The 20,775-nt window shown below is 35.7% G+C and overlaps 1 protein-coding gene across 1 annotated transcript in view; it reads left to right on the top strand.

Annotated features, from left to right (window-relative positions):
• Window positions 1–15,304, top strand: part of TBX18 (T-box transcription factor 18) — a 28,152-nt gene extending 12,848 nt beyond the window's left edge. The window contains exons 5-8 of the mRNA XM_077159267.1: window positions 2,092–2,259; window positions 5,188–5,252; window positions 10,717–10,811; window positions 12,303–15,304. Of these exons, the coding sequence (XP_077015382.1) occupies window positions 2,092–2,259; window positions 5,188–5,252; window positions 10,717–10,811; window positions 12,303–13,027 (1,053 nt within the window). The 3' untranslated portion in view covers window positions 13,028–15,304. The remainder of the gene's footprint in view (window positions 1–2,091; window positions 2,260–5,187; window positions 5,253–10,716; window positions 10,812–12,302) is intronic.
• Window positions 15,305–20,775: the final 5,471 nt, after the last annotated feature.

Genomic DNA, 20,775 nt, shown 5'->3' with positions numbered 1-20,775 from the left:
CAGGGCAAGATACAATTTATGTTATGATGAAATGTACATACACACGCAGTTCTTGATAACAAAAAGTTTCACAAAACATTTACTTATCTTTACTACAAGCAGTGCACTCCATCTTCTATTTCATTTTATTTTATTATTTTACTTAAACATTTTGTGCTTGCAATCCTTAAACTTGATTTTCTGAGCCCCTACTGGGTTATTGAAATGTTGTCTCTTTTTTCTAGATCTGGAAAGGAAATTTACCAGAGGTTTCATGTTTGTGTTTTTGTTCATGTGATGATGAGGGATATTATCTGCTCTTGTCCCTTCTCCCACACTCATGCTGACTCTTCAGCAAGCATGTTTGATGGGCGCAATCATGAGATCTGCTATACAGGCATTTCGTTCACTGGTAGAAAGAAAAACTTTAGGGTTAGGAAAGAACTGACCACACTGCTAGTAACTACCAAAGGGTAAAGACATCCTCTTGGGACACTAAAGACACTCTCCAGGTATAGTCCTATCTGTATTTGAGCTGACTAAAGGATTTGACTTATTAAACTGCCCACATCTTGAAAAATGTGAGATGGTTCTCCTACTGTGTTTTTCCAGGTCTCTTATTTAAGGGCATTCTCTCCAAACTCACAATACCCAGAAACCTGAAATCAAGCCTTGTAGCTCCAGAAAGATATTCTTTTTTAATAAACTCATGAATAAATGCCTAAATATGGAATCTCAGCAGCAAACAGAAAATTCCATTAAGTAAGGCTATTTCTTTACTCCACTCACTCAGTTTTGAAAGCACAGAACATATAAAGAAGGAAAAACATGTGCACAATCCCATTACCCAAAGATGACCACTATTCATATCTTTGTTTGAACCCTTTTTACTCTGTTTTTATGTAGTTTGTGATACACTTATATACAATTTGGATTCTGTTTTTGTCATTTAACATTTAAAAAGTTACATTCACCGTTGTTAAAATTTTCCTAAACAGCATTAGTAATGACTGAATAATGCATTATCCTGTTGTGTGGATGTATTTTTACTCAGCTTACGGGCTTGCTAATGTTGGACATATAAACGGTTTATAGTTTTTCCACTATTATAAATTATTTTGAGATGCATATCTTAGCATATGAATAGCTTTTCTGAATTTGGAATATTTTACTAGGATAAATTCTCAGAAGTGAAATAATTGAGAAGGTTTAGTTGAACCTATTGTCAGATTCCCCCAGCAGAATTTGAGCATGCCAGCTTTTCTGTCCCTAAGTATCTGAATTTCAGCCTTGTGATGGAGTTGATGACACTGAGTTCCCCAGGCAAATCAGAGACTTTGAGAGCCAAATAAACCTACTCAGACTCTTACGGTAGAACGTGGGGTACCTTTAAAATTGCCTTTTCCCTTGAATGGGCATATAGTAGTCATTGATCGAGGAGAAAATGCCCTCTGAAGAAAACGTTGTGTGGAAGTACTTGTTTTTAGGAGATGGGTGTAGTGCAATTTAAATAATCATTTCAATCTCACTTTTTAATTTTATTGGATTGAACTTTCTGTTCTATTCTACTAATGATAAATAAGACATTTATAAATTTATTATCGTACTTTCAGCGACAAAAACTTGATGTTAAATTCTCGTGAATTTACCTCAGGTTTCACCAAAATACTTATTTCCTTTTTTTTTTTTTTTTTTTTTTTAAAGGAAAGACAGAGAGAAGGAAGGAAGGAAGGAAGAAAGGGAAACATTTTTAAACATTTTCTTGTTTTATTGTATTCTGTTTCTCCGTTTTTGTTACATGGGCTGGGGCCGGGAATCGAACCGAGGTCCTCCGGCATAGCAGGCAAGCACTTTGCCCGCTGAGCCACCGCGGCCCGCCCTCACCAAAATACTTATTTCCTTTTGATTCTGTATGTTTATGCGCATTTTGCAAATAACTTACTAGCCCTCTCTCTCTCTGCTATTTTGATATGTTTTCTTAAATTAGCACTTCTACATCCTTGGAAGTTTTCATTCCTGACCAAAATTTACTTTACATATTAAATATTTAGTCATGGTGTCAAGATTAAGTCGAGGTTCCTGATAAGTATGAATTTTCTTTTCTTGATATAGATAATTCTCCATTCTATGCACAAATACCAACCACGAGTCCATGTCATCCGTAAAGACTGTGGAGATGATCTTTCTCCCATCAAGCCTGTGCCATCTGGGGAGGGAGTGAAGGCATTCTCTTTCCCAGAAACTGTCTTTACAACTGTCACTGCCTATCAAAATCAGCAGGTAATGTTCTCAGAATTGGTATCTTTCTATATTTTTCATTTCAGTTTTAAAGAGAAAGAGATCTATTCTCTTCACTGTATCTAAATGCTGTGAATTATTATGAGGCATTTGCTACATACGAAGTCTAAGGAATATGTGTTGTAATTACAATTATTTATTTACCCATGCTTCCCTCCAAGTAAGGCTACTACAGTGAAGACTTCTTTAAATGAGAGTGTGTCTTGCAAGTGACAGTATTAGTTTATTTCTCATTTTGAGATACTGAATCATGATATAAAAACTGAAATTAAAAACCATATTTATTGCCTTGAAAATAAAAATGTAAAATATGAAAAATGAATTGTATTTCAGGGTATGGGATTTAGCAGCTCAATTAATTTTAAAACTATAGTCCATGTATTATCAGAAATATTTCAGAACCATTTTTCCTGTATAGTCATTATAGGACATGTATCCAAAAAGGGCTACTTCTTTCAAGATATGCTTTATTTGTCATAGAGAGTGATATACATGCATTTGTCGGAAAGATCATCAGTTGTAGAGTAGTTTTTCATAAAATTAGAAATGATTTGAGAAGGGAAATATTTTTTTTCTACAGAAGAATATATACACATGTATTTCTTTAATATATATAGTTCTTTAAGACAGGGTCTACATGTGTCAGTGAGATGGAGAATTTAATCAGAGGCAATTATTTAATGCATGCAGTCCAGGCCAAGTTGTATAAGAAGTAGCTACATTAATTGAGGCTGCTGTGGTCTATGGCATTTTAAAAATTTTAATCATTTTGGTTGTCGGCAGGATTATTTCCAGTGTTCACTTCTCTTTACATTTATAGATATCTCAATTAAGAATTTAAGGTTTTATAATCTTTCCATGTGGTTTCTGTTGTTTTAACACTTTTTAGGAGATTTGGAATCCATCCTTTGTGGTCTCTATTAGAGCTGAGACTCATTGGCTCTCATCTGCTGTGCTTCCTCACGCTCACATCACTGCCCTTTTATGTAAGCTTTTAGGGTATAAAAAGAAAGAGTAAGAAAGGAATATGAAATGTAACCCTTTGAAGGCTTACAGATAATTAAGAAGATTTTCTCAAAATAAACAAGGGGCAGAAAATGATTTTTTTTGTTTTAGGAAAAAAAATTAATCCATGAGGAGAAGAGAACAGAGACATTTAGTGCCTTGTTAACAGCCCCAATTGTTTTTTTCTCTTTCTCCTGTTTTTTTTTTTTTTGTACATGTGCACATGCAAACAAATTGTGTTACCTGTGTGTTTCTGCTAGCCTTTGTGCTACCATCAACTAAATGCATTGGGCTTTTGGTAGATGCTGGTTACTAACTCACCAACTAGCAAATATTGACAAGTCGATTAAGAGGGTGGAAAAATTAGCAACAGGGAGATTGGTAATGATAAAATGCATTCATGTTAGTACTTTAACTTACCAGCTACTATTTTTAATAACTTAGGGGAAATTGGTAGGTAGCCTCATCTAGCAGTTGGCAGCATGGTGTCCTAGCCCATTTCTACTGATTAGTAAGTGTGTGTAAGATCTCAGAAAACAGCAAACATAGTATGTACGTAATAAATGTGATGTTAGCAACTAAAAGTAATAATAATGACCAGGTTATATCTCTGCTTAGACAAGGGACCATTATATAAATATGTACTCTTTTAAAATATTTTTAAAATATTTGAAAATGAACAGAGAATTTAACTATAATAGTCTGCAAGGAAGAATTTTTTCAATGACAGTGGCAGATACAGTGAATTAATTATACTGTAGTTTTACCCACATACTAAGAAAATGTTATACAGGGCGCATATGTCTTAGATGTTGTACAGCTACTTAGAGGATGGCTGAGCACATGCACAGGACAATATGGGGAGAGTGCAGATGATTTTATCTAAGATGCCTCTCTTTGCATTAGTGTCATCCAATGGTTTTCATCCTTAGCCAAGGTGGTGTAGTCAGAAGAATGTAGATTTCATTAAGCCAAGGAACTAAGGCAGGCTTCTTAGAATATAGACCGTAAATTCTACTGGCCAAAGTGGAGATCTGATAGGAAACAGACATTGTGTGTTTATTTGTGTCAAATTCAATATGGTATATCTAGTTATATAAACCATTAAGCCATTTGTAAAAATTTGCTCCCCAAATTTTGGGTCCACCTGTCAAGAAGCTGATTATGAGTCCAGAAGTTAGCATTGCAACTAAAATTAAAATGTTACATATTTCACTACATGTGTAAAATTTAATATAGTTAGAATCTTCAAGTAATGGTTTCCTCTGGTTAGACATTCATTGTAGTGCTCTGGCCAAGACTGGACTCCACAGATACAACAGGAAAGGATAAAACTTTCAGAGGAGAGCCACAAAGATGATTAAAGGAAGGACATAGACGTATATGGAGAGGCAGAAAATGAAAGGAGTGTACATTGCCTAATTCTGAAAAAGAGAAGGCTGAGTGGAAGTCTTTCATTTGAGCATATAAACAGCTGTTAAATAGAAGTTATGAGCTTTTCCCAATTGCCACTATTGCAAGAGAAGTAGGATTAAACCTGTTAAAGAAGAAACTCAGTTCAGAGAGGATTGTCTAACATTGGACATATTATCGACAGAAGACTCAGTATCTCCTCCTTTAGCAAGATTAAAGCAAAATAAAGTTTAATCTTTTTATAGAGATTGAGCAGGGGTGGAGGTGGGGGTGTCTTAGTCATAGCAGATTAATTTATTAGATGATTCTGAAATTCTCTTTTAGCTTTCCTTCTAGGATGTTAGAAATCTGATGGATGGAGAAGAAGAAGAAGGCAATAGAATCCCCCCAAAATTAATTCTTGAGTAGTTTGTATTTCTGCAATGAGTTGTCTCTTTAATAATCTCATTTGGCATTTATATTGAGATCTGATGTAATTTTTCTGTTCTGCAGATTACTCGCCTGAAGATCGATAGGAATCCATTTGCCAAAGGCTTTCGAGACTCCGGGCGAAACAGGCAAGTCTTAGTATAGAGCATCCTGGTCATAATAAATACATTTGATATTAAATAAATAATATTTAATATCAAAATACATTTGATATCTTAGAATAGAATTTTCTATTACAAAGTAAACAGTTAAATTTACTGATCATAGTTTTGAAATAATTTCTGATGAGAATCTAAACGTGTTAACACTACTGACCTTTGAAAACAACTTACTTTTTGGTGTAATGGTTCACCTTTCCTAAGGTAAACTTTCCTATGTGGTGTTCTCCAAAGATGGAGGCTGTCAGAGTATACATCAATTGCTTACTCTTTCTGAGGGCCTCTCGGAGAACCCTGCCTGTACGAGGCCCATGGCCTAACAATCCCAAATCAGTACCCTCTCTGCATCTGCTATGTGTTTAGATTTTATATAGGGATGTCACAACTATGTATTGATTCCGTCTCTGCAATGTGATAGTGTCCCTTGTTCCCTCAGACTTCCAACTAGAACATGAAATTACTCCTCATTGCCAAGAGAGCTGATATTCTTTAGTTTCCAAATTTGTCTTGGCTCCTCTGACAGCCACACTTGTTTATTTTTTCTGTGTCTTGTTTTACGGTGTTCGTACTAAGTGGGAGAGCTACAGTAATGAATTCCACTTTATTACTTTTATCAAAAAGCAGATCAGCCAGTCTGTGTGACAGGAGTTTTTGAATTTATTGATATAGTTCTATTCCAATACTGTTCGGTGCAATATTTTCTAAAAGAACCGTTCATGGTAATAGCAGTTAATAATAGACAAACGTTCTCCAAATAGTTCTCCAAATAGACTAATGTTCTCCAGAGGCAGGTCTTGGCTTTTCTTATTTTAAAAAGAAGCATTTGAGCAATTCTTATTATTTTACTCCAGAAATTTATTCTAATACTCCTTGAAAATCTGATTTTAGTAGGCTATATCTATATGAAGTAAAAAACACCAAATATCATTTTTGAGACATTTTCACTTGAAATTTTAGAGAGAAAACCATACAGTAGTCAGATTTTTAGGTTTTTCAGCCAGCTAATTTGGCAAGAAAGGTGTAGACAGAGATCCTTTTCTCGGAATACAGTCAAGTGCTTGTAGAGATTTGGTTTTATCTCCCACAAGAACTGACCAATAGCAGAGCTTTTCGTTGAACTTCTTCAAACTGTAACAAAGTTTGCAGTACTCCTATACAAAAAAAGTTGTCTGCTGTGTTCAAATTATTCTGTCTTTTTAGATATCTGCTTCAATGTGAAGGAAAACTTTGCATCATTGCATGTTGTATTGTATTACGTCCTGATTAACCTGACTTCTCAGAGGAGTTTTTGAAATTCGAGTGTAAATTGAACCATAATTTAATAACCTGAGATGGTCACTAGTGAGGTGGCTGATGGAAACCTTTGAGATGACTCCTTTTTAACCTTGACAAATGCTTTGATGGATTCATCTTGTAGTTTCAGTTTAAACAGAGTAGTACTTATCCATTTAAGAGTCCTGCATTACTTTAAGTTAATTTTTGAACCAATAAATCAAACAATATTTTAAAGGCATGTTTTGGGTAGATCATAATAGTGAGCAAAACTTCTACAAGTAGAAGCAAGATGAAAAGTTTTCAGGAACAATTTTAGATATAATGAAATTATATAATGAAAATTTTCAGTATAATGAAAAGATATCTGATTATTTAAATTTGTTTAGTGAAAAAAAGATCAGTGGTATTGGTGAAAATAAGTAATGAGGACTGCTGCTTTGTATGGTGAGGTCAAAAGGCTAGGTTTGATATGAATATTCCCTGTGGTAGTTTCAGGAATATGTAGACATGGTATCCATGGTGGTTGCTACTATTTTTTCCCTGACTCTAAAACTTTTAATGGCATACATAAAATAATGAATTATGGCTTAACACTTTTTAATTTCTGTTAAAATTTAAAATTTCAATTTTGGTCCAAATGTTTAAATGATATCTTAGTACAGGAAAAGCATATTGAGACTACATATAACTTCTCACAAGTGAAATGAATAATTTCTCTTCTTTCTTCATTAATATTATTTATTTTTCCTGCTTATTATGTATAAGCCATTAGGTATGCATTTTGGAATGCTAGATATCTATAAATCAATATTTCTGTTTGTTTTTTTAAAAATACTGTCTTCAACATTTTCCACTGATAAATGCAAAAGACACTTCTATGGAGAGGACAGAATTTGGTCAGCTTTCAACATTTCTAACTTATCTATTATTTCCCTTAATGTAAAAAGAACCTATGCTGTATGTAAGACTTGGTGGAGTTTGCATTGGTTTTTGGAGTAATATTTTTTTCATATGTTGATAGGAAAATAAGCCATGGAAGAGGGTTCAATATATTCCTTTATTAGGAATTCTATTGTGTTGTTCTGTTGTGACTGATTTTTAAAACAGACAATTTTAATTTTTCCCTATATGTGAAATAAATGAATTTAAGCAGGACAAGAAATAAACATGGCTCTCTCATTGTTTAAAATGTATAAAACAATTTGCTTTAATTAAAAATTATTCCTTTCTAGCTATTTATGGCTCCACAGCCTATTTTATGGGAATCAGTAGCTTCAGCCCTTAAAAGCTCTGCTGCAAGACATTTGCTAAGTGAAAGAGAATTTATGTGCTGAGAATAGTTTCATTCTTCAGTTAGGCCTCAGGTTTGACCCTATAAAACTTTTTACTCAGGAAGGTACAAAAATTTCTTCTCTTTAAATACTTCAGGAAAAACATAACCATTTTACTAAATAAACTTGGCCATTTGATAGCATAAATTAGGGTGGTGATAAAATGTGGAAATTGTTCAAAGGCATCTTGTATAAATTATCACCTTGGCTGCACTCCTGCAGGAGGTGCCTTTTATCTTTCCTTTAACTAGATGGGAAAAGTCTCCATTACTAGAGAAAATGAAGGCATTTTTTTAAAAAGTCCAGATTCAGCTAATAAATATTTTATAACTGTTTCCTGCAAAATATCAGAAATCCTTTCTGGAACCTGCAGTGTGAAACAGCAACCTCAGGAGAAATATCAGTGGCTCCTAATCAGATCACTTGTAGATATGTCACCTTCAGAGGACCACTTTAAAACTCAGAGTTATATGTTTGTGATGACCAATAACTTCTCCCTAAGAGTTTGGTCTATGGATTTATATTTGAAGTAAAATGAAGGTTACACTGCTAAGGCGAATAACATGGTAATGCCCATCTCTCTACTTAATAAATCCAAGTCTAGGGCATGTTCATTAAATATTCTTATTAAACTCCCTTCAAACTACCCCATGAACACTTTGATATCACTAAAATATAAAACTACAATTATTAAAGCTCATCTATGTGGTAATAAAAGCATTTTACATAAAACTGCATCCTCACATTCTTTAGCATCTAAAGCTTTTCTTTCCCCCTAGAAGGTCATAAAAATTTAGAATTAATTTAAACTAAGTGTACAGTGATCAGCTAAACAGCACCCAGCATTCATTAGTTTAGTATTAAATACAACCTGCAGGCCACATGGGATGATGGAGCTGATCAGGCCACACTGCCCAGGAATCAATATCTTAACATACAGAAAATTTTACTGAAAAGAGCAATCTTTGGTTTGGCTCATAGTCTGACCACATATGCAATGTCTAATTTGGGAAAAATCACCTAGTATCAAACAAACTTAGAGCTGGGAGAAGGTTCAGGAATTTTGTGTTTAATCTTCACTTTATGGGAACCTGAAGTCCAGGAAGATTAAGAAGTTTACGTCAGGCCACACAAAGAATTATAGTGAGCTGCAATCACAGCCCAGTTCTCCTGAACCCCAGTCCAGTGCTTTTATAATTTATTTGTTGCACATTAATTTAACCTTCAAAGCCAGATTCTGCCCTGGGTTCTCAGTGCAGCCAGGTAAAGGACGTATTGTTCTGCCTGTTCCCTCTTCTTCCCTTTGGCAGCCCAGTATGAGCACCTTATGGGGCTGGTGACATCTTGTTGAAGTGCTCCTAAAGCGCCCTCTCCACCTGTGACTGAAAAGAGGAGTCAGGCCCCTGTGTGCATTTAGGTGAAGATAGGGTCCTGTCTGCGAGGATGAGCAGGCACACATGGCACCCATCCATACACACAGGTGTCTCCTATCATCAAGATGGTATTATAGCTCCTCACAGAGTCATAGAAATCAAAATGTTAATGGAAAGAGTTCCATGTGTAAAACCTTGGAACAGAAGGACAAATAGTGTGAGATGGGTGTAGCTGCAGAAATCACTTTTCTCAGATGTTTAGAGAGCTTTCACCATGTTGGGTTGTCAGTATGGCTCTTTGGGGTGGTTTCTTTAAGTCATAGTTCATGGTTCATTCTGACTTGGGGATGCAGGGAATCCAGAGAAGGTTTCACCTTGGCTCTGTGCTATTAAAGATAGCACAGCATGACTAACAATCACAAGAGATAACTAAGTATTATTTGATACCCTAGGAGGCAGGGATTTCCTACACGGGAGCTATCTGTTTGATGGGAAGCACAATCATATCTAGATTAAAATTGCTTAGGGCTAAGGGAGTTGGGGAAGGAGCAGTGAAGTCTCAGGTGTGGCTGTTTAGGGAGTGGACTATTCGAGTGAAGGGCTCATTCCCAAAACCTAGAAGAGGAGAAGGTTGTGAATCACTCATGGCAGGAGGTAATTTAGGTAGATAAAACCATCGTGGAGTAGTTGCCCTTTATGCCACAGTTTTAAAAATACATATATCATGTAAATAGTCCATAGCAGACTTATGTGTCTCTTTAAGTATCCATTCATCAAGTGTATGTAGGGGCCTTAAAACAATTCTCAGTATTAATCATAGATCTGTATACTGTATAGACCCTGTGAGATCATCTTCTCATTGGTTTCCCACAGTGGCCTGAGAAGTCAGTGCTGCCCTCTTCTGGGCCTCATGTTGCTGGAGGGAGAGCCCAGCTTGGCAGCAGTGGATGTGGTAGAGATTGTGCCCCTGAGTGAGATGGGCTTTCTTTGGATGAGTGCTCCTCTAGGCTGAATGCTAAGTCAGCAAATGATGGGGCAAGAAAAGAGATGGCTTCATAGGGACATGCTTTTGTGGCAAAGCCTTCCACACTAGAGAAAGAAACATAAGACGGGGAGCAGTTGCATTCCAGACCAGAGCAGACCCTTAGACTCACAGCATCCAGAGTGCACACTGTTCATCTCGGCTCCCTTTGGCCAAGGTTGGCCTGGTTTTCTGAGAATGTAAACAGGGCCTCTTGGGTGGTTTTCATTCTCTTGTGCTCGTGATGACAGAACAGTAGCCCATCTCTGGGTCATTTTTTCTGCCTGTGACAAGCTCTTATCCTGCCAGTGTGGGGGTGACTCTCAACACCGATGTTGTTTTCTGAAATTCTTATTCCTGGTAAACAATATAAAGTACCAGTTGTGCCTAACTAGACTTCTTTTGTCCACCCCTATCCTAACCCTTCCATTTAGAATGGGCTTGGAAGCTCTGGTGGAGTCGTACGCATTCTGGAGACCCTCACTGCGGACTCTCACTTTTGAAGATATCCCTGGAATCCCCAAACAAGGTAAATCACTAAGTTCTCCTGGGTCCTATATACAGCGTGTTCTTGGCTAAAAGCTCAGGCACTGAAAAGTGCAGAAGTCATCATCACCAGCCTCCTTCTGCTATGGAATCCATCTTTTTTCTCTGTGGTATGGATTTGAGTAAGAAGTAGAAGCTGTTGTGGTCATAGGTTAAATCTTGAGTGTTTTTTGCTGTTTTTTATATTGCATGGCCTTTACCTCACCCTTGAATCTCTTATTAAAATTAGTGGACTAATGGGCTCTGGTGCCAGGTGCACTTCACAAGAAATTGTTGATGCTGGTTCCAGCTCATCCTTTCTTGTCAGCCTCTTTCTTTTCTCCATTCAGGAGAATTGCTTCGAGGCACGGTTCTCCTGTTAGATTTTTGATAATAAGGTCAGCCATCCTGTAGACCCATATTTGAATATTTCCCGCAAGTCTGGGGCTCTTGTTTCCTCAGAGGTTGCTGCACAGGAAAGGAAGGAAACTCCTCACTCATCTACTCAGTAGGTAGGACTTTCACCCTAAGCCTGATTTTCTTTTTCTTTTTTTTTTTTTTTTTTACTTATCATCTTACCCAGCTCTCCCAGTGAGAACTCAATATGTTGGATATGTTGGATTTTCGATAATCATCACTGGTTAGATTGGGCTTTTAAATTCTTTTGAGAGGCTATTTAAAACACTGTCACTCGAGCAATGAAGGTTTTACAACCTGTGCAGTCCTTTGGAATCCCCCTTGCCCATAAGTTCTGTCATGTTTGAAAACATCAGTCTGCCAGCAAATCCTGAGAGGCGAATTGGCAGCCATCACTGTTATTGATTGGCAGGGTTGACTTCCCCTTATAAGATTCACAGGACTGTTTGCTGAACCTCTGCTTTTATGTTAGCATGGGATTCACTAACCTGTATTTGGGTTGGAAATGAGATGTTTGTGGTGTTAGAATATTGCTTTATTGCAATAGCCAAGATGTGCTAAGACATAAGCTTTCCATGGAAAGTTCCCAATACATTTGAGACAGGATGTGTCAGTTCTTCTCTTTCCTTTGAGTTACTTTGTTTTTTTGCAAGAAAATATACTAATCCAGAGGTAATAGAAGAAACATAATGGTTACAATTTTGGAACTAGATACAGAGTAAGATGAAATTCTGATAAAGTCAGTATTTGTAATATTTAATACAGTAAATGAGAAAGCTAATCAAGGGAGAAAATGTGAAAATTCTATGTGGTAGTGTCCTAATATCTTCTGCAATTAAAAAATACATCATTCCATGGTAAGATAATTTGTTTAAAATACTAAAAGGATCTGTGTTTAAATTATTTCATTCTGAATTCAATGAAATTATAAATTCTTTGAGCGTTAAGACCATCTCCTTTACATCTTTATAGATTCCCATTGTAAAAAGCCGTGTCTAGCTCATCTTGGGAAAAAACTAGCAAGGAAAAAGATGGTTGTAGAGTTGTTGCTCTTTACATTTCAACTTTTTTTTTGTAGGAAATGCAGGTTCCTCCACCTTACTCCAAGGTTCTGGGAATGGCGTCCCTGCCACCCATCCTCATCTTTTGTCTGGCTCTCCTTGCTCCTCTCCTGCCTTCCACCTGGGGCCCAACACCAGCCAGCTGTGTAGTCTGGCTCCAGCTGACTACTCTGCCTGTGCTCGCTCGGGCCTCACCCTCAACCGATACAGCACATCCTTGGCCGAGACGTACAACAGGCTCACAAACCAGACCAGCGATACCTTTGCCCCACCCAGGACTCCCTCTTATGTGGGCGTGAACAGCAGCACTTCCGTGAACATGTCCATGGGCAGCAGTGATGGTGACACCTTCAGTTGCCCACAGACCAGCTTGTCCATGCAGATTTCAGGAATGTCGCCCCAGCTCCAGTATATCATGCCTTCACCATCCAGCAATGCCTTTGCTACTAACCAGACCCATCAGGGTTCCTATAACACGTTCAGGTTACACAGCCCCTGTGCCTTGTATGGATATAACTTCTCTACATCCCCCAAACTGGCTGCTAGTCCTGAGAAAATTGTTTCTTCCCAAGGAAGTTTCTTGGGGTCCTCACCGAGTGGGACCATGACCGATCGGCAGATGTTGCCCCCTGTGGAAGGAGTGCACTTGCTTAGCAGTGGGGGTCAGCAGAATTTCTTTGACTCTAGGACCCTAGGAAGCTTAACTCTGTCATCATCTCAAGTATCTGCACATATGGTGTGATGCAACCTTTAAGTTAAACTACATTTGAATTTGTCTAATGTATTTCCTTTCTTCTTTCTTTCTTTTTTTTAAAGCAGTATGGAAAGAAACTATCTGTAGCTTGTAAAATGTACATATAATAGAAAATGAAGGCTCACTGGGTTTTTTACTTTCTCATGGTGAGATTGTAATTATCTATGAAATATATGGATACTGTATATACATAGCATGTGGAGTTTTGCAGCCTACAAAACCACACCTTCCCCTTTTTCCCCTTATTCATCCAATTACACAGACTTGGCATAAATGTAGTATGTTTAGCCAATGTTGTCAGATCATCTGAAATCCAAATGGTAAATTTAAAAATTGACTCCAACAAGATTAAGATGTATAACTTAATTTTTCAGAAAAGTACTCTAAACAGTTTCATTCTTGAGTGTGAATAACCAGCAGTAACTAGCATAGTCTTTTGATTTCTGTTATATTTTTTTACAGGACACAGTATGTGTGAAAACCTTAATTGTGTAGGCCACTCAAAGTCCTAGTACTAGTTCTGAGGAATTTATAATAATGAAGGATTAGATTTGTGTTCATGCTTGTTCTTATTTACCAAAGATATTATATGGCCTTGGATCTATAAAAATTCATAACCATAACTTTCTTATTTTTCTTTAGGCAAGCAGAGGAGAGGCTTGTTTTATTTTCTCAATTTCCATTGGGCATATGCGGTGCTTCTTTATCTGCAGAGAATAAATTTCTAGTATTTTGATTTTTTGCTCATTTTATTTAGTTTATCAACCTGACCATTAAAAAATGTTCTATAAACATTTTAAAATTCCGGTTTTCACAAGGGAAGGTATATATGACACGAGCAAAATGACAAAAAAGAAAATAAATCAATCTCAAACGATTTGATTCTATCTTTTTAAAGAGGAATAATATTGTCAGTTATCGCTTAGGTTTTTGAATAGTTTGGCTTTTCAGACTATATAAACAAACTTTCGCAGTAAGATTTTTTCCATCTTGCTTTGCGATTCCTGACCCATGGTCTATAAGCAGAGAAAAACGCATGTATGTTCCTGAATCACGTCTCGCAACTCCTACAGCTTGAAGTATCCACTTTCCTTAACCTTGTCCCTCTGTCTACATCTTTCTCCAAACAGATAGATCCTGGGCCTTTATGGTGTTAAATAACGCTGAAGGAATTTCAGGGGGTTCTCTCCAGGAATCTGTCTTTTGGGGGTTGTAGTGCAGAGGCCAGACCCCATTACTCTAAGGCCGTCTGGGAGGACTGAGGACGAAGATACTAATTATGATAGAGAAGCTATAAACCTTTTAACCTCAACAACATTTCTAACCTTGAAATGGGAGAACTGAAAACAGCCTTCACTTTTTAAAAATCCCTAAAATAAGATGTACATGGCGTGGCTTTCAAGACAAATGACTTTAATGGTATATTATGAGATGAATAGAAAAGCCTAAGAATGCAGGCTGAGGAGCACTGCCATACATCTGTTGAGAAGCTGAGATAGGTATGTCTGCCACTGGCTCATTATATTTCATGTATTTGCCAGGTTAAAAGGATATGATTTCCTTTTATTGCTGAGCAGAATTGATTGAACTCATCCCTAGCTTGGATGGGGAAATCGTATAATTCCTGATTTGCTTCTTTCCTTTAGTACAGCATCATTGTTAGATATTTTGGAGACTATATTGTTTGAACAGAATTTGCAATGGATGTGACTCATGTTTATAGATCATGACAAATTTCCTCCTGGATTCTGTAACAATTCATCAGATGAGCATTGGATTTTAAGATTGGCATGAAGGGACATGAAATATTTGCAATAGGTAGATCTAGATGAGATATTTGTATATGGTATTAATGGCTTGACAAAGATTCAGAAAAAGGTTTTGAGATTGAGAAGAGACCTCATGAGTACACCCGAGCCTTAGTTTTTGGTGCATTTCAAAGAAAACAAAAGAGTTTTGCGTCCTGAGATGTCATGGAAAATAATGATCTAAATCCATATGTATTAATAAGAAGAGCGTTTTCCTTTTTGCTGTTGGTAATTTGAGATGACACCAAAATACAAGTAGAATTTGTATTAATCTTTTTTTCATAAAATTTAGTAACATTATACAAACGCTTAGGTTTTTACTGTAAATATTAGTTACCATATCACTTCAAAGATTAGCCTTTTATCATTATATTAAATGACATATACATTGATAATTATAATTATATATCTGTATTTTATTAAAAAGTGCTTAAGAAATTATATTAAAATGTGTTATTAAACCCTTTCATGATTTTGGAGGGTAATCATTCAAAGCGTCTGTAGATATTGTTTTACGAATTAGAAACACACATGCATACCACAGCTGCAAATTCTGTAACTATGAAATACAAGGCAAGGAGAAATGAATCTTGTTCATGCATTGAATATAATTTCGTGTTGTACTGGCTATTGTCATTGAAGGTGAAGGCCCTGACAAATGTCGAACACATAAAAATTCTAATGTGAGAGGATGAGAGCAGAGGTAGTATGTTTTGTTTTGGGTCTGGAGAGGTAGGGCAAGGATACAAGAATGAGTTACTTGTGCCACTGACTAGTGATGACAGATTGCTTCTCAGCCCTTTGACTAGAAAACATTCCAAGGGATGTTGTGATGGGGTGAGGTCACTGCTATCACAACCAGTCACATTTTGAAAATTAACACTTGCTTCCATATATGCTCTGAATGAGAGGTCAACAGCTCTTCACAAGCAGGACAGCCAGTTGCTGACCCCTGATTGCTGGAATGTAGGGGGTCAGGAGACCTCAGTGGCCCCCAAAGGATGTCGGGGCACATTGTTGCCATGTAGTGAATGATCACACTCACTGTTTTCATTAGTTAGAGATAATTTGAGCAAGTAAACTCGCTTTTAAAATGCAAACATGTCTTAACACTACCAGGCCTAAATCTATCAGCAACGCACACCTTAGTGTGAAATAGATAAAACAGCAGCTTTGGGGATCCCTAACAGCACTCCAGATTTTCACAGAAACCTGGTGTAAAGTCATCAAAATTAATCATTTCATGATCTTTCAGGAGTCATGGTAGAGTTGGTAGATGCTACATTGATGCTTTCTCTTAATTTAAATTTAAATCCTAATTAATTCAAATAACACTTTAATTCAAAGTGCAGACATCATTGGGTCTCCTCATATGGAATTTATTGGCTCCCTACATGAAGGTTTTCCAAAGTCTTCTGTTAATTAAATAATTTTATTTATTATCAAGTGTTTTAATCTGCATTGACAACTCAATCTTTAAAGTATTTAGATGCTCAGATATGTTGAAAATGAGGTTGAGTATGTGAAAAGTTAACTAGACTTATATAATTCCAGCCTTCTAGAAGCTCAAAACTTAAAAATTATTATCAGTGATAGAAATGAGCAAACGAATACATTTAAGTATAGAAATATCCAACATAAATAAACTTAGTATCCCTGTGCATGCTGATATATTTTCAAACAATAAATTTTCTTTTTATGGAATTTTGGTGTGGTGAGAACATTATTTCCTTGGGAATTGGGAATTTGGTTTTAAACTATGGGTTTCCCAGTCATGATTTTGGGCAAAGCATAGCTGCTTTTATTCTCAGCATTTTGTGTGTGAAAAGAGAAGCTGGAGTTAAATGATCTTTATGATTCCTTTCAATTTCAAGTTCATATGATACCAGTGTATAGATAATATTTAGGTTGACATTGGGAAGATAATTTTATAAAACTGTCATATCTTTTGGAAGTAAATAATTTCAGAGAACATAATTCTATCAGGATAATTTTTAATTTATTGGATTACTTAGAATTTATCTTTCAAATGGAAATGTGCTTTATTTAGTTATAATATGCAGGGAATATTTAAGTATTTTGGTATTTGAAGGAAGTTGGACTCAATAATTTGCTACTTTATAGTGAAAAGAAAAAGATTAATAAAATTTCCTTTTAAATATTCTTAATTGCATGACATTAAGTTATTTCACTTTGAAATAGCTATTGACATCCAGTAAAACATAGAGAGAACATTCCAAGTCCATTGAAGATACATTTAAATTCTCATCAAAAAAACAGTTTAATTTGTCTTTTTGTAAGATTTTACTTGTGCTCAGACTCAGATACAATAATGTGAATCAGTTGATTATTCTTCAATCTATTCGATTTATAGAAGGATGGATCAACACAGACATTCTATTTCCAATTTTACATCATATTAATCAGGTAACTGGAATAAATCATACAGTTCAAGGAATTTTTAAAAACAGCTTTAATGAGATATGATTCATATACTATACATTTCATCAATTTAAAACTAACAATTCAATCATTTTTAGTATATATACAGAAAATTGTACAACCACCACCACAATTTTAGAACACTTTCATCAGCCCTCCTCCCTCAAAAAACCCGTGTACCCTGTTAGCTGTTACTCCCTCTTCTCCCCATTTCTGTGGCTCTCTTCTCATTCCTACCCACAGCCCTAGGCAACCACTAATCTACTTTCTGTCTCTAAAGATTTGCCTATTCTGGACATTTGATGTAAATGGAATCATGTAATACGTGGTCCTTCGTGAATGACTTCTTTCACTTATCATAATGGTTTTCAAGGTTCAACCATGTTGTAGCATCTATCAGTACTTTATTGTCAAAAACTGTTCCATTGTATGGATGCACCACATTTTACTTGTTCATCATGATGAGCATTTTAGTTCTTTTTCACTTTTTGGCTATTATGAATAATGCTGCTATGAACGTTTGTATACAGTTTTTGTGTAAACATGTTTTCATTTCTCGTGGGTGGTATATACCTGGGAGTGAAATTGCTGGGTCATATGATAATATTTTGAGAAATTGCTAGACTTTGCCAAAGTGGCTGCACCATTTTGATTACCCATCATCAATATATGAGAGTTCCAATTTTTCCACATCCTTGCCAACACAACACTTATTTTGTCTTTTAGATTATTACAATTCAGAGTGGATGTGAGGTTGCATTTCGTTGTGGTATTGATTTGTATTTCCACGATGATTAATGCTGTTGAGCATCTTTTCATTTGCTTATTGACCATCTGTATGTCCTTTTTTGAGAAATGTCTATTTAGATCCTTTACACATTTTAAAATTGGGTTATTTGTCTTTTTATTATTGCAGTGTAAAAGTTCTAAATACAGGCTAGATATGTCCCTGATGAGACATATGATTTGCAAATATTTTTCCCCCTTCTGTGGGCTGTCATTTTACTTTTTTTACAGTGTCCTTTGCAGCACAAAAGTTCTTAAATTTGTTGATGCAGTTTTTCTATTTCTTCTTTTGTGGTTTGTATTTTTCATGTCAGGACTGAGATATTTTGATGAACTCTTACCTGTCTTTCCACAATCTTGGTGTAGTAATAGAAGTGCATTTTTTAATTACAGAAGTTACGGGTTTATAGAACAATCATGCATAAAATACAGGATTCCCATATAGCATCCTATTATTAATACCTTGCATTGGCGTGGTACATTTGTTACAATTGATAAAAACAGATTTTAATAATTTTAATAGTTGTATTGTTAACTATAACCCAAGATTTAACTTAGGGTTTCAGTTAAATCTGCACGTTATGTGTGCAGTTCCATGGAGTTTTGAAAATTTTTTAGTCTAGTACCATATATACCACCTGAAATTCCCCCTTTTAGCCACATTCACATATATAATTCAGTGCTATTAATAAATTCCACAATGTTGTGCTCCCATCACCACCACTCATTATCAAAAGTTTTCTATCATTCCAAATAGAAACTCTGTACATTTTAAGCCTTAACTAATCCTATTCCCTATTCCTACTCCATTCCCTGGTAAACTGTATTCTAGATTCTGACTGTGAATTTTCTTACTCTAATTATTTCTACTCAGTGATATCATACAATATTTGTCCTTTTGTTTCTGGCCTGTTTCACTCAATGTCCTCAAGGTTCATCCATATTACCACATGCACCAGGACCTCATTTCTTCTTACAGCTGAGTAATAGTCCATTGGATGTATCTACCACATTTTATTTATCCATTCATCAGTTGATGGACACTTCGATTGCTTCCATCTTTTGGCATTTGTAAACAATGCCATTATGAGCATTGGTATGAAAATATCTGTTCAAGTTCCTGATGTTAATCCTTTGGGTATATACCCACCAATGGGATTGCCAAGTCATATGGTAATTTTATATCTAGTTATCTGAGGCACTGCCAAACTGCCTTCCACAACAGATGCACCATTTTACATTCCAACTAACAATGAATGAGTGGTCTTATTTCTCTGCATCCTCTGCAACACTTCCAATTTTCTGTTTTTTTTTTTTTTGGTAGTAGCTATGCTAGTGGCTGTGAAATGGTATCTCATTGTGGTTTTGTTTTGCATTTCCCTAATGGCTAATGATGTTAAGCATCTCTTCCTATGCTTTTTGGCCATTTGTATATCTTCATAGTAGAAATATCTATCAAGCCTTTTGCCCATTTTTAAGTTGGGTTGTTTATCTTTTTGTTGTTGAGTTGAAGAATTTCTTTATATATTCTCTGTATTAAATCCTTATTGGATATATGGTTTACAAGTGTTTTCTCCCATGTTATAGGTTGTCATTTTACTTTCATGAAAAGTCTTTTGAGGCACAGAAGTTTTCAATTTTGATGAAACTAAATACCATTGAATCTTGGTATTACTTCTACCAAGATTGTGAAAAGGCAGATAAGAATTCATTTATCTAATTTTTTATTGCTTGTGCTTTGGGTGTAAAGACAAAGAAACCATTACTTAACACAAAGTCCTGGAGATGCCTCCCTATATTTTCTTCTAGGAGTTTGATAGTTCTGGTTCTTATATTTAAGTCTTTGGTCCATTTTGAGATAGTTTTTGTATATGATGTGAGGTAGGAGCCACCTTCATTCTTTTGCCAATGGAGATCCAGGTTTTCTGGCATTCTTTGTTGAAGAGATTATTTCCCAATTGAATTGTCTTTCCCCCCTCATCAAAAATCTGTTGGCTATAAATGTGAGGGTTGATTTTTGAGGTCTCAATTTGATTCCATTGGTTTATATTCCTGTCCTTGTCCCAGTACTATATTGTTTTGTTTATTTTGGCTTTGTAATATGTTTCAGATTTGTGATGTGTGAGTCCTACAATGTTTTCTTCATTTTCAAGATAGCTTTGGCTGTTTGGAACCCCTTATCCTTCTATAAAAATTTGGCCTTTTCATTTCTGCAAAAAAGATTGTGGAATTTTAATTAGGATTGCATTGAATATATAAGTCACTTTGGGTAGAACTGACACCTTAACAAAATTCAGTCTTCCAATCTAAGAACATGGAATGGTATTCCCATTATTTATAGACAGCATATAGTTAGGTCATGCTTTTTATCCAATCTCCCAACCCATGTCTTTTGACTGGAGAATTTAATCCTTTTGCATTTAAAGTTACTGATAATGTAAGACTTTCTTCTGCCTCTTTTGCTGTTTAGTTTCTATAAGTCTTACACATTTTATGTCCCTCAAATACTTCCATTAATGCCTACTTTCACGTTTATTTGATTTTTTAATTGTAGCATACCGAGTCCCTTCTCCTTTCTATCTGGATATAATTTTTCATATATTTTCCTTGTGGTTTAACCCTGGGGTTAAAATTTAGCATTCTACATATATAGCAATCACATTTGATTTGATACCCAGTTAACTTCAATAGCATACACAC

This window comes from Tamandua tetradactyla, chromosome 5 (assembly GCF_023851605.1).
Source record: "Tamandua tetradactyla isolate mTamTet1 chromosome 5, mTamTet1.pri, whole genome shotgun sequence".
In the NCBI taxonomy this organism is placed as follows: Eukaryota; Metazoa; Chordata; class Mammalia; order Pilosa; family Myrmecophagidae; genus Tamandua; species Tamandua tetradactyla.
The sequence above is the reverse complement of the archived record's forward strand: the minus strand, read 5'-3'. Positions and strand labels throughout refer to the sequence as shown.